At 41.7% G+C, this 14,345-nt stretch overlaps 1 protein-coding gene across 1 annotated transcript in view; it reads right to left on the bottom strand.

The window, feature by feature from the left end:
- OSBPL1A (oxysterol binding protein like 1A) overlaps positions 1 to 14,345 on the bottom strand; it is a 245,650-nt gene that overhangs the window by 5,341 nt on the left and 225,964 nt on the right. The window contains 7 exon segments of the mRNA XM_030335766.2: positions 1,012 to 1,135; positions 1,728 to 1,844; positions 4,443 to 4,490; positions 4,492 to 4,570; positions 4,807 to 4,896; positions 5,789 to 5,896; positions 13,763 to 13,945. Coding sequence (XP_030191626.1) covers positions 1,012 to 1,135; positions 1,728 to 1,844; positions 4,443 to 4,490; positions 4,492 to 4,570; positions 4,807 to 4,896; positions 5,789 to 5,896; positions 13,763 to 13,945 — 749 coding nt within the window.

The raw sequence follows: 14,345 nt of genomic DNA, 5'->3' as shown, positions 1-14,345 counted from the left end.
ACAGAGAGAGAGAGAGAGAGAGCGAGCGAGCGAGCATGAACAGGGGAGGGTCAGAGAAAGAGGGAGGCACAGAATCTGAAACAGGCTCCAGGCTCTGAGCTGTCAGCACAGAGCCCGATGTGGGGCTCGAACCCACGGACCGTGAGATCATGACCTGAGCCGAAGTCGGACGCCCAACCGACTGAGCCACCCAGGCGCCCCAAGAACCTGCTTATTCTTAAGGCCAAAATAATTATGTTCAAAAGCTTCAATGGAAAATTGGGTGGAAAAACTGAATCAATGTGAAATTTTCTTAATCCTTGGTGAGACCTCACAGAGCTTCAGAGTCTATCATAAGAAATTCAAACAATTTTCAAAAATCCTGTCTCACTGATCATTCAAGGACAGCATTAGGGCATGTGGTTAGAACAGGGCTTCTGAACCCTAGTGTCCCCGACACATCATCACACTGCCAGGGCGTCCTGTGAGCTGCAGGACCTCTGGCAGCACCCCCAGCTTCTAGCCACTAGATGCCAGCAGCAGTTCCCCAGACGTGACAAACTCTGGACACTGCCGCACGTCCTCCGGGGGGGGGGGGGGGGGGGGGGCAATGCTTCCCTTTTGAGAACCACTGATTTAGAACAGATTTAACATCAGGTCAAAATGTTGTAATTAACTGAGGCCACGCTCTTCTTTGAGGCTCACGAGGTATTATTTGGGTTCTTAAACATACAGTGAAATAATTAGAATATAGTTTAAAGTTGATAACGATGCTATTATTTTCTCAAATTCCCCTCTGACATTTAAGACATGCCTCTGGCCATATGTAGAATATTAAACCATCAGGGAGGATCAGAAATAATGAATCTAAGCTACTAAAGTCTACCTCAGATTTCCAAATTTTAAATGAAAGCTACTGAATTTATATTGAATTCAGACTAAAAATGCTCGTACCATCACAATGATGCTACTGATCACACGACCCCCTCCCCCACATGTATCTACACCATTTCACCACCAGACACTCGTTACCTATTTCTCCATTCTCCATGGCTCTGATGTCAGGCCGTAACCTGCAGTCTGTCTTAGGAATCATGCTCTCCATTTCCTTGTCTACTTCATTCAAAACCATTGCAAAGCTAGTAAAGTTATACATCTGAAAAGCAGCAAAAATGTTGAAATTAACATGCAGCAAGGTGTACTGCAACCCGAAAGCCCCTGAAGACAGAATGACTTGACAATGACTCCCTGAGTCTGCAGTAATGATGGCCCGCCTTCTTGACCATTTGTCTTCAGCATTTTCACTCAAGTCTGCCCCACATGGGGTGTCTGTCCCAGAGAGATCCCCATGCAGGCTGCACACGATGAATATCCTCCATCACCGTCAACTTGAACTATAAGCCACATTGATGTTCTTTTAACTTCATTAAAATCATAACTCGCTGGATCTGGGGGCTTACTACTGAAGTATTTGTACCACCCTGTATTTGACGAGAGCCAGTCTTACTCCTGAGTTATCATTAAAGAAGCTCCCAAGAGTTCCACCCCGACATCTTCCCAGCCAGACCCCAGAAGGGACGGACGGCATGAACACAGAGTCTCAGCTGACAAAGGAAACTGGCAGACAGAAGCCAGCAGAGGGATGGCTGAGGAGCACTGGGGCGACAGGCCGCACCCTTCTGTGGTCTGGCTGGGCTGGCCCTGCACGTGCCTGGAAGGGCCACCGAACAGAAGCAGCCCCGTCTCACCTGGGCAGAGTTTGGAGGCCGTGGGGCTATTCGCCACAGGAGAACACTTCCAGGGATCACAAACACACTTTCAGAATCTGGCATTGGCATCTCGTCCGACTCCTCAGAAGTGCTCGTCTAGAAGAGCCAACCGATGGACAAAATTAAAACGTTTTACAACAGTACACTTACAAATTGTAAAATAACCATGGTTTCCCGCATAGAGTGAGCGGTGCAGGGGGTGGGGGGACAGGGGAGCCGGGACTCTCTCCAGCGGTGCAGGGAGTCCACAAACACTTGCTGACCAGGGGCTAGGAGGCCCTGAGCTTTGTGTGTGCTGTGCCAGCTAGTGTTATGTGCGCTAAGGTAGCACTACTCTCATCAGCACTCTTTACTATAGTGTCTTATTCTTCCTAAAGCTTTTTTAATTTTTTTTTTTTTTTAAAGAAAAGTAACTTGCTGGAATATTTACTGGAGCATTATGAGAATAAGAAAAGGTTAAATTCTTGGGGCAGTTAACTAAAATGGATCAAAGACACAAAACCAGTAGGGATCCTAAAAGCATTCAATAAAAAGAGAATTTAAACAGATGTTAGGCTAATGAGGAAACGAATGATTCCTCTGGCTATCCCGCACAGGCAGACCGTGCCAGAAGCTCTCGAGGTGCTGATCCTTCCATAATAAACCTATAAGGACACAGGAGCTCCGCAGCTCTGTAGGTACATGGACTTCACGCCTTTGGAAGGTTAGGTAATACCCTCAGTGTCACACAGTCACCGAGATACTTCAGCGAACATACAAAACAGCACCAATACAGAACAGCGACAGCACTGATGACGACAAACTTGCCCTGGCACCTGAATGCGCTCACGTACATGGGCCTGCAGCAGCTCCGTGCACACAGGAAGGGGAAGTGGACAAGGCACGAGTGGGTGAGAGTAATCTCTCTCTCCAAGGGTACTGATCTACAAAGACTGGCAGGATTCACGGGACATGAGGGACATCTTCTGGGACGCTGCCAATGTCCGTGGTCCTCTGCCCCAACTCCGTAAAGGAGGGTGGATGCCACGTACGTTGGCAAGTGCGTGTCTTTGCCAAGTGGCCTCGTACTGGCCTGAGTGGCCGCCAGGGCTCCCGGTGTCCTGGAGCATTTCCTTCTCTGGCCCCCTCGGTCCTGTAACAGCTGCGAAGTGTCAGCACATCTCCCAGAAGGAAGGAAAGGCAGGCGGGACGGACGTGGGGTGTGAGGAGGAGAGCAGAACAGTGCCCAGAGATGCAGGGAGATAGAAAGAGAAGAGTCAAAGCCACAGCAGAGCGGCATGCCGGGACATTTTAATAAAACTCCTTCTGCCTCAGGACCATGGTTAACTTAATTACAAAGAAACTCACTAAAAACTACACCTATTTTTGAGGAGGATTGGGGCTTCTTAACTTTCACAAGCACGAGGTTCCCGCGAGGGGAGCCAGGGAGCCTGCCTGCTTGCTGGTGCTCGGCCCCTGGCACGCCCATGTGCTCTGAGCAGAGGGACCTTGGTATTTAGTGGTCTTGACTATGAGCAGGTATTACTCTGAGCCCTTTCCAGCAGTCGTCAACTCACCTGACAAAGCAGGTACCAGTAGTATCCCCGTTTCACAAACGAAGGCCAGGGAGAAGGCACGAAACCTGACTCTACCCACTCCTCGGTGCTGGGGACGGTTTCTACCCAGAGCTTGTGCTCTTAACTACCCTGCCGGCTCCCAGAAAGCAACCAGTCCTCAAATATCTCCTGTCGGAACACGTGCACTCTTTCTTTAGCCCTCTGCTCCTCTGCCTGAAGGAAAGGAACAGGAGCGCGCCGAACACGAGAGCCTCCTTGGGCCCCGGGACAAGCAGCTGTGTGCCCTCCATGTGGGAAATGAACAGTCTCATGAGGAAGAAAGGTGAGTGAGGAATGACTCCCTTAACTGCACTGGTCTTAACTTCAGTGGTTTAGACGAGAGAGAGAGAGAGAGAGAGAGAGAGAGAGAGAGAGAGAGGGAGAGAGAGAGGGAGGGAGGGAGGGAGGGAGGGAGGGAAAGCGCGCGCGCACGCAAGAGCAACAAAACTGCTAACAGGCAGGAAAATGTAGGAAATAATTTTGGTGGAAATTTTAAACATTCAAGTGACCTCAACTTCCTTTTTAGAAAAAATTTTTATGTTTATTTTTTGAGAGAGTGAGATAGCAAGCGCACTCAAGCAACGGAGGGGCAAGGAGCCGTGCAACCAGCACAGAGCCCAACGCGGGGCTGGAACACACAGACTGTGAGCTCATGACCTGAGCCGAAACCAACAGTCGACGCTTGACCGACTGACCCACCCAGGTGCCCCTGATCTCAACTTCTAACGCACATAAACAGAAAGAAGGAAAGGAACATCCGTCCGAAGATGAACTCCCACTTTCCAAAGCTATGTGAATTCGAGTAATCAACGCCTCACGCATAACCTCACACAGCCACAAGAGTAGCACGCGGCCGTACTCCATGAAGCTTATGCCGCACAGTTGCTACTGGGGCAGGTTATCTGTTCATTCAAAAGATTCAAGGATATCTGTCAATTCTACCTCAATTAAACAAAGATCCGAGGAGAAAAATTACACGCGTTAGCAACCAGAAAAAAAAAAGAGCACACTGTGACCCAATAACGGGCCGCCTCCAGAACGATTAGTACAAATTCAAAAGCCCAGGGATTCCTCCCGTACCACTTTACAGCATGTTCACCTGTTTGCTGTTTTTCTTCTCTTCAGTATTTTTCTTGTCGTTTTTTTTTGTAAGCATCAAAAGTGGCGGGGTCCACACTGTACAAACACTCGGTCCACTTCCCATAGAGGGCACAGAGCCTCTTCTTGCTGTCGAGAGACATTGATATTCAGCCAACAATTAAAGCCGTGTTTTGCTGTAACTGAATCTTATCATGAAAATGATTACGAATCAGATTCTTTAAAGAAACAGACCTTTCCTTGTAGAAGAAAAAATTTTCAACTCACTGAAATGTTTGTTTCCTAGGTTATGGCAGATTTTAATACTGACATTTTATTTAGCAAATGACACCTATACTACCCAACACCTAAAATGGACACTTTACCTTTTATCTTGAATGTAGCCTTCGACTTTATGTAATTCCTTACCAAAAAGGCCGCATGGCTTAAAATTCAACACACATTTGTCCCCAGTCCTGTGAAGAAGATATTAAGCTCAGATGACCATTCACCACAGAAGCAGCAGTAGAGAATAATGAGGAAGGTGACCTTTCTAAAGCAGTTGCTGTTTACTGATTTTCTAACACATGTCAGGCTCCACACAGTGGTTGTTACGACTAATCCTCAATTAGTACTGGACCCACCACTAAGAAAGGTGAGCAGGGTTCATAAAGAACAAGAGACGTGCTGCTATGGAGTCAATGTCTGTGTCTCCCCAAATTCACATGTCAAAGCCCTAACTCCCAAAGTGACGGTCTCTGGAGGTAATTCAGTCATGAGGGTGGAGTCCTCACGAATGAAATTAGTGCCCTTTTAAAAGACACGAGACATGAGCTGTGTCCACTATGTCAGGATACGAGGAGATGGCCCCTGCGAACCAGGGAGAAAGCCTGCACCAGACATCAAAGCTGTCAGCATCCTGATCTTGGACTTCTTAGCCTCCGTAACTGTGAGAAATAAATTTCTACTGTTTAAGCCAGCTGGTTTGCGTGGCAGTCTGTTAGAGCAGCCTGAGCTGAGTAAGATACTTGCCTAAGGTCACAAAGTAGGCTTTGAACCCAGCTCTTTTTAACTTTCCTGTTCCCCCCACCCCACCTCCTCTGCAAATAATACAAACTAAGCACTATAAGCAAAATGAACTAGGATGAAATTACAATTTCATCTGTAAAAGCTCAGAGTTCGCCCAGTCATCCCTGGTCAGAAACTTGCGTTCATTAAATGGATGGGCTTCTATTTACCTAAGGGTCGAACTGCCTGGTTCTTAAATTCTCATCAGGCTCTACTAGAGCTTTTGAAAAAAACAAAGACCCCCACCGGAACGGGGTGATGACAGTTGAAGGGATACATAAGGCCCCTAAAGCGTCTTACTTGTGGTTTGTGATTTCCACATTGCCGTACTGCTCAATCCAGAGTTTACCCACGATGATGTTATGTACGCAGCAGGTAGGATTTGTCCATGTATATGCTTCACTGTGTCTAAAAAACAAAAAACCCAAAGCCCAGAAAAATAAATGAGAAGTGTTACTTTGTTTAAAAAGTCTCAAAAGTGTGACTCAGGATAACAAATCAGACAGCCAGAGAAAACTAAGCTCTAAGACTTTGAAACCTCTATTGATGTAAACTCACAAAATGGGTTATTGTCTAACTACTCTTGTTGTTTCTTAAAAGGATATAGAAGCTTAAGAGAAAAACCTAAACTTTCACCGAACTCCAAATGAACTATGTATATACCAGTGTATCTTGTTTTATTGTACTTGGCAGATACGGCGGCTTTTTTTTTTTGTTTTTTCTTCTTCAAATTGAAGGTTTGTGGCACCGGGCATTGAGCAAGTCTATTGGCATAATTTTTACAATAGCATTTGCTCACTTCATGTCTCTGGGTCACATTTTGGCAATTCTTACGGTATTTCAAAGTTTTTCATTTATTGCTATATATGTTATGGTGATCTGTGATTATGACTCACTGAAAGCTCAAACAGCTAGCATTTTTAGCAGTAAGATATTAAGATGTATTTGGATTTTTTTTTTAGATATAATGCTACTGTGCACTTAATAAGACTATAATATAGACCTCACATAAGTTCCAAATGCACTGGGAAACCAGAAAATTCATCCGACTTGCTTTACTGCAGTAGTCTGGAATCAGGCCTTCAATGCCTCCTATGTATGCCTGTCCTCATCTTAGGTATTCAAAAGTTTGGTGAGAACATTAAAAAAAAAAAATTGGAGTTGGGAAATAAAAATGAAGGTCTATTTACGACTAACCAGAAGAGTACCTTCCAGCTCACCAAAGAGAAAAACTTATGTCAATAAACACCAATTTTACACATCCTTTCCTTGTTTCACGTCTTCATACATTTGTGTTTTTTACATGTATTTTTCATTTACAAACAGCAAAAGTCACTTTTGCTGGCATATTATTCTAGGAGCTTTAATGCATGGATAGACCTTTGTAACCACCACAATCGGAACATAGATCAGTCACAGCCTCCCAAATTCACTCATGTCCCTCGTATCGTCAAGGTCTCCCCTCTACCTAATTCCTGAATCCCTAATTCATCCCTCATCCTTATACAGTGCATCTGTTCTCCACTGTCTTTCCCCAAATGCCATATACAGGACATGATATATTATGCAACTTCTTGGGATTCATTTGTTATGATGCATTTGAAATCCCATGTATCAATAATTTGTTATTTCTGAGAAGTATTCCACTGTATGGATGTGCCACATTTAACCATTCACTCACTGAAAGACTTTGGGTTGCTTTTAGTTTTGAGCAATTATTATTGTTATTTTTTAAATTTATTTAAAAAAGTTTAATTCCAGTGTGGTTAACATGCAGTGTTATATTAGTTTCAGGTGTACAGTATAGTGATTCAACACTTCCATATATTCTTCAGTGCTCATCATAAGTGTACTCTTAATCCCCTTCCCCTGTTTCCCCCATGCTCCCACCCCCCACCCCTCTGGTAACCATCAGTTTGTACTCTATGGTTAAGAGTCTGATTGTTTGGTTTCTTTTCTTCCTTTGTTTTGTTTTTTTTTAAATTCCATATATGAGTGAAATAATATGGTAGCTGTCTTCCTCTGACTGGCTTATTTTGCTTAGTATTATACTCTCCAGATGCATCCATGTCGTTGCAATTGGCAAAATTTCATTCTTTTTTATGGCTGCATAACATTAATTTGGACACATCTCTTCATCTATTCGTCTGATGGACACTTGAGCTGCTTCCATAATCTGGCTATTGTGCAGAATGCTACAATAAACACGGGGTACATATACCCCTTTCAATTCGTGTGTTTGTATTCTGGTAAATATCCAGTGGTGCAATTACTGGATCATACAGTAGTTGTATTTTTAATTTTTTTGAGGAACGTCCAGTTTTTCATGGTTATTAATACCGTTGTTATAAACATTTGTGCGCAGGTTTTTGCGACAACATAAATTTTCATCCTCTAGATAAATACATAGGAGGGGACTGCTGAGTTGTACGGTAAACCTATCATTAACTTTATAAGAAACTGCCACACTGCTCTCCAGGGTGACTACCGCTTTATATTCCCACCAACAATACTTTGTTATACTAAATCCTTGTTAGGAGCTGGTATTATCTGTTTAAAAAATTTTTATTTTAGCCATTCTAATAGATGTATAGTGGTATCTCGCTGTGATTATAACTTTGTTATTTCTCTAATGACTAAGGCAATTGAGATCTTCTCATGTGTTTGCCACTTATGTATATCTTTTGGTGAGGTATCTGTTCATGTTGTTTGCCCAATTTCTTACGGAGTTGCTCTATTGTCTTAGTGCTGAATTTTGAGAATTCTTTATATATCCTGGATACAGGTCCTTTGTTGGATATATGATTTGCAAATGTTTACCCATCTACAGCTTCTCTTCTTCATTTTCTGAAGTGTGTCTTTCACAAAGCAAAAGTTTTTCATTTTGATAAAAATCTAATTTATCAATTTTGCCTTTTCTAGATTGTGCTTTGGTATGTATCTGTAAGAGGTCAGTGCCTAATCCAAAGCCATAAAGATTTTCTGTTTTCTTCCAAAAGCTTTACAGTTGTACATTTTAATCTATGATTTTGAGTTCATTTTTGGATAAGGGGGGAGATAGGAATTGAGATTCATTTTTTTTAAATGTTTATTTTTGACAGAGAGAGAGAGAGAGAGAGAGAGAGAGAGCGAGCGAGCATGAGTGGGGGAGGGGCAGAGAGAGGGAAACACAGAATCTGAAGCAGGCTCCAAGCTCTGAGCTGTCAGCACAGAGCCGGACGTAGGGCTTGAACTCACAGACCGCGAGATCATGACCTGAGCCGAAGTCGGACACTCAACCGACTGAGCCACCCAGGCGCCCCGAGATTCATTTTTTAAATACGCATGTCAAATTGTTTCTACACTATTTGTAGAAAGGACTACCCTTCACTGAACTGTGTTTGCACCTTTGTTACAAATCAACTGACCATACTTCTATAAGTCAATTTCTCAACTGACCTGTTCCAATGATGTACATCTCTACCCTCTTGCCAATACCACGGTTTCTTGATCTCTTGATTTTGAGTTAAGTCTTAAAATTGGGAAATGGGAGGCCATCGATTGTTCTTCCTTTTCAAAATTGTTTTGACTATTCTTTTTTTATTTGCCTTTCCATACAAATTTTGGTCAACTTCTCTATACCAAAAAAATCATCCTAGGACTTATTATTTGGATTGTTAATATTGTTAATTGGTCAATTAGGGGAGAATGGACATCATAACTATATCAAGGCTTCCAAATATATTGAAACAGTCTGTCTTCTGTTACCCAAATATCCTTTGTTTTCATCAATACTGTGTAGTGTTCATACAGACCCTGGACATACTTTATCAGCTTCATTCCATTCAGCCTATCTCAGTTTTTGCATTTGTCACTATAACTTTCAGTATTAAAATTTCCAGACATACTTCTATTTCTTTGCTAAAATGTCTTCCTATTCATTTTTAGCATGTTCATGTTTATCTCATGGGGCACAGTTATGAAAGCTGCTCTAAAGTATTTGATACGAATTTCAATACCTGACTCATCTTGGGGCTAGAGCCTATTGTTTGTCTTTTCCATCATGAGTTACTGAGATTTTCCTGTTTCCTTATAGGTCGAATGATTTTGGAATTGTATTCTAGACATTTTAATAATAGGCGATTCTGGGCACCCTTAAAATGTTCCGGAGAATACTGATTTTTGTTTGTACTGTTAACATAATTTCAGGTCACAAGTCCCAACCCAGTTTCTGTTGCCTTTGATTGTGGTGTCAGTTTAATTTTGTAGCCTTTGTAGTGCTATTCAGATCTATTATTTCCCCTCAATAGCCAGTTGGGGACCTGGGCACTGATCCACACAGCAGTTCAGATCTAAAGGCCTTTGGTGTGCCACTTCGGGTCACTGCAATGCATAAGTGTTAAGGATGAGCCTGGAATTCATACACTGCTTAATGGGATCCCTTTCTTGATCTCCCTCCTCCCTCCATACTTGTAGATACCAGAGGAGTCTTTCCTCTGGCCTTTGCCTAGCAAGCTGGGGTTTTAAAGCGTTCCTGCTCTGTCTTGCATTTCCCACAAGTGAGTCTTCCTCTGGGGCAAAGAGAAAAGAAGAGAAAAAGTAACAGGGATTCTCCTCGCTCTGTTTGGCCTTTATCCAGTTCCTCTGGCCAAGGAGGACCTTTCCCGAGATTTAGGTACTTCTGTGGCTGCTGCTGCCACTCCAGGAATGTAGCTGTGGGACCTGGAGCTTGCTCTGGGGCAAGGCTGGGAGAGAAAACTAAAAAGGATTTTCCCTCCTTTCTACATCCTGCAAAGGCCTCTTTTTAGCTGTTCTAACCAGAAACAGATGGCTTCTTCTGAAACTGTTTCTGTCTGCCTCCACTGTCTGGTTCTAAGGTCTGAGCTGCTCTGACTGTAAGCCAGGTGACAGTGGTTGGGTAGAGTGAATAAAACCAGGAACCTGCCATATTGGTCTTCAGGTTCTTATTTCTCTCCCCAGTCTGTGATTCTTTACTCTTCAGAGTCCTAAGATAGTTGCTTTATGTCTTCTGACCAGTTAAAATCAGTAGAAAAGATAGACTATAGGGTGCTCATTCCATTTTAACTAAAAGAGGAACCACCTTTGAATTTAAATCTAACTTTTTTCTTTTAAAAATTTATTCAATTTATTTAAGTGAAAAACAAAAACAGTTCACCCATTTCTTTCATCTCCTACTTTGTACCATTGGTAGCCATCAATTTGCTTTCTGTATGTATGAGCTTGTTTTTTTTTTTTTTTAACGTTTCTTTATTATTTTTGAGAGAGAGAGAGAGACAGAGGGAGGGAGGGAGGGAGGGAGGAAAGGAGGGAGGGAGGGAGGGAGGGAGAGGGAGAATGCAAGCATTTTCTGGGGAGAGGCAGAGAGAATCCCAAGCAGACTCTGAAGTCAGCACAGAGTGTGACGCAGGGCTTGATCTCACTCGCTGTGAGATCATGACCTGAGCCAAAATCAAGAGTCAGACACTCAACTGACTGAGCTACCCAGGTACCCCAGAGCTTTTTTTTTTTTTGTTATTATAAATTTTTATTTATTTACTTATTTCCACATGTAACAGAGCTCATATAGTATTTGTCTTTGACTTATTTCACTTAGCATAATGCCCTCAAAGTCCATCCATGTTGTGCAAATGGCAAGATTTCATTTATTTTTATGGCTGATACTCCACTGTGTTGTATATGGTGTATATACACACATATACACCCCACATTTTATTAATCCATGGATGGACACTTCCATATAGGCACTTCATTTTCTCTGGTAAATATCCAGAAGGAGAATTGCTGGATAATGTGGTAGTTCTGTTTTTAATTTGAGGAATCTCCATACTATTTTCCAGAATGGCTGTACAAGTTTGTATTCACACCAACAGTGTACAAGGGTTCCCCTTTCCCCACATCTTCACCAACACTTGTTATTTTTAGTCTTTTTGACACTAGTCATTCTAATAGGTGTGGAACAGTATCTCACTATGGTTTTGATTTGCATTTCCCTAATGATTAGTGGTGCAGAGCATTTTTTCATGTACCTGTTGGCCAACTCTGTGTGTTCTTTGGAAAAATATCTACTCAGGTCCATTCTGCCCATTTTTAAATCAAATTGTTTGTTTTGCCATTGAGTTGTAGGAGTTCTTTATATATTTTGGATGTTAACCCCTTATCAGATATATATGATTTGCTAATACTTTCTTCCATTCTGTAGGTTGCTTTTTCATTTTGTTGATGGTTTCCTTTGCTGTGCAGAAGTTTTTTGTTTGATGTAGTCCCACTTTTTTTTTTTTTTTTTTGCTTTTTCTTTTGATGTTAGATTGAAAAAGTCTTCAGCAAGACTGATGTCAAGGACCTCATCACTTATGTTTTCTTCTAGGGAGTTTATAGACTTATATTCAAGTCTTTGATCCATTTTGAGTTAACTTGTGTAAGAAACTGTCCAGTTTCATTCTTCTGCATGTGGCTGTCCAGCTTTCCCAACATCATTTACTGAAGACACTGTCCTTTCCTCATTGTATATTCTTGCCTTTTTCATAAACCGGCCATATATATAGGCATAGATTTATTTCTGGGCTGTTCTGTTCCATCCGTCTTATCTTTATGTTTTTATGCCAATACTACACTGTTTTAATTACCGTAGCTTTGTAAAATAGTTTGAAATCAAGAAGTGTGATGCCTCCAGCTTTGTTCTTCTTTCTCAAGACTGCTTTGACTCTTCTGGATCTTTTATGGTTCCATACCAATTCTAAAACTGTTTGTTCTAGGGGCGTCTGGGTGGCTCAGTTGGTTGAGAGTCCAACTTCGGCTCAGGTCATGATATCATGGTTTGTGGGTTCAAGCCCTGCATTGGGCTCTGTGCTGACAGCCTGGTGTCTAGAGCCTGCTTCAGATTCTGCATCTCCCTCTCTCTCTCTGCCCCTCCCCAGCTTGTGATCTCTTTCTCTCAAAAATAAATAAATATACACTTAGAAAAATTGTTCTGTTTCTGTGAAAAATGTCACTGGAATTTTGATAGGATTTACATGGAATCTGTGGATTGCTTTGGGTAGTATGGATATATTAACAGTATTAATTCTTATAATATGTGAGCACGGAATTAAGAAAATAATCCCATTTATAACTAAATCAAAAAGAATAAAAGACCTAGGAATAAATTTAGCCAAGAAGTTAAAGACCTGTACATTGAAAACTACAAAACATTAATGAAAGAAATGGGAAGACACAAATAAATGGAAAGATATTCCATGCTAATCTTTTTTTTTCTATTGCAAAAGAAGAGAACTTTCAAATTTACCTAATGTCTAAGATAGACCACACAATTATGATTTCCATATTTCTCAAAGTGAATTTTTTTTTGGAACACTAATTTTTTTTTTTAATTTGAATTCAAGTTAGTTAACATACACTGTACTCTTGGTTTCAGTAGAACAGTGATGCATCTCTTACACATGACACCCAGTGCTCATCCCAACAGGTGCCCTCCTTTATGCCTGTCACCCATTTAACCCATCCCCCCACCCACCTCTCCTTCAGTAACCCTCAGTTTGTTCTCTGTATTTAAGAGTCTCTTATGGTTTACCTCCCTCTGTGTTTTTATTGTATTTTTCCTTCCTTTCCCCTGTTTATCTGTTTTGTTTCTTAAATTCCACATATGAGTGAAATCATATGACACCTGTCTTTCTCTGACTTATTTCGCTTAGCATAATACAGTCTAGTTCCATCCACATTGTTGCAAATGGCAACAATGCTGAGTAGTATTCTGTTATATATATATTCCACATTTTCTTTATCTGTTCATTTTGAAAGATGGATAAAGAAAACATCACCATGATGTACAGAAAGCATCTTCCTTAAGAACTATCATGGAATAATTGATTCCATTCTATCTTAAAATAGATCCAAACATTAAGTTAAACTTTTTATATATACCTATATTGAAAAACAACAGCTATTGCCCTGCTTTTCTTTTTTTTTTTTTTTTTAATATGAAATTTATTGACAAATTGGTTTCCATACAACACCCAGTGCTTATCCCAAAAGGTGCCCTCCTCAATACCCATCACCCACCCTCCCCTCCCTCCCACCCCCCATCAACCCTCAGTTTGTTCTCAGTTTTTAACAGTCTCTTATGCTTTTTGCCCTGCTTTTCAATTCTTTTACAGAAAGTGGATAATTTACACTGTTTATAAGCTGTTTCTTTTTCTCCAACTTTAGAACAACACCGTCAGGTCTGTGGGTAAGTGTAGACAGACATGAAAAGAGTTTAATGGCTCGATTCCAACTCACTCAAGGAGCTCCAAAGTGATGGTTCCTTTGGGTTCTGCTTCTACACTCTTGCCCCAGAACTTCAGTTTGGGGTAGATTGAGCCATGAAAGATGAAATCGTTGTTTAATCCTTCAGCATGAAATGCACTAATGGGTGGGTGATGGCTGACCTGCTCCGAGATGAGTCTGAAACCAAGGTCATCTCTTGAGATTTAAAAAGAAAAAAAAAAAAAGCAACACTGTAATTAACTCTTATCATGTAACGTGTACATCACTGTCGTTTCAGCCAAAAGGCAGTGTAAAAGTATTAAAGCAGCAGATTCTAGCTACTTGAAAATATTAAAGAACACACACACATGAATTTGGGTGACCTGCATGAATTGCCAATATGAGCCATGTAAATTTAAACTTCTTCCACTGATACTAGGATAGAGGAATCTAATGTGTCCCCACCCTTCCAAACGTTTAGAAAATAAATGCTATTGGGGTGCATGGGTGGCTCAGTTAGTTGAGCGTCCAATTTCGGCTCGGGGCATGATCATGTGGTTTGTGGATTCGAGCCCCACGTCGGGCTCTGTGCTGATAGCTCAGAGCCTGGTGCCCA

This window comes from Lynx canadensis, chromosome D3 (genome assembly GCF_007474595.2).
Source record: "Lynx canadensis isolate LIC74 chromosome D3, mLynCan4.pri.v2, whole genome shotgun sequence".
Classification (NCBI taxonomy): domain Eukaryota; kingdom Metazoa; phylum Chordata; class Mammalia; order Carnivora; family Felidae; genus Lynx; species Lynx canadensis.
This window is presented reverse-complemented; position numbering and strand designations above follow the sequence as displayed.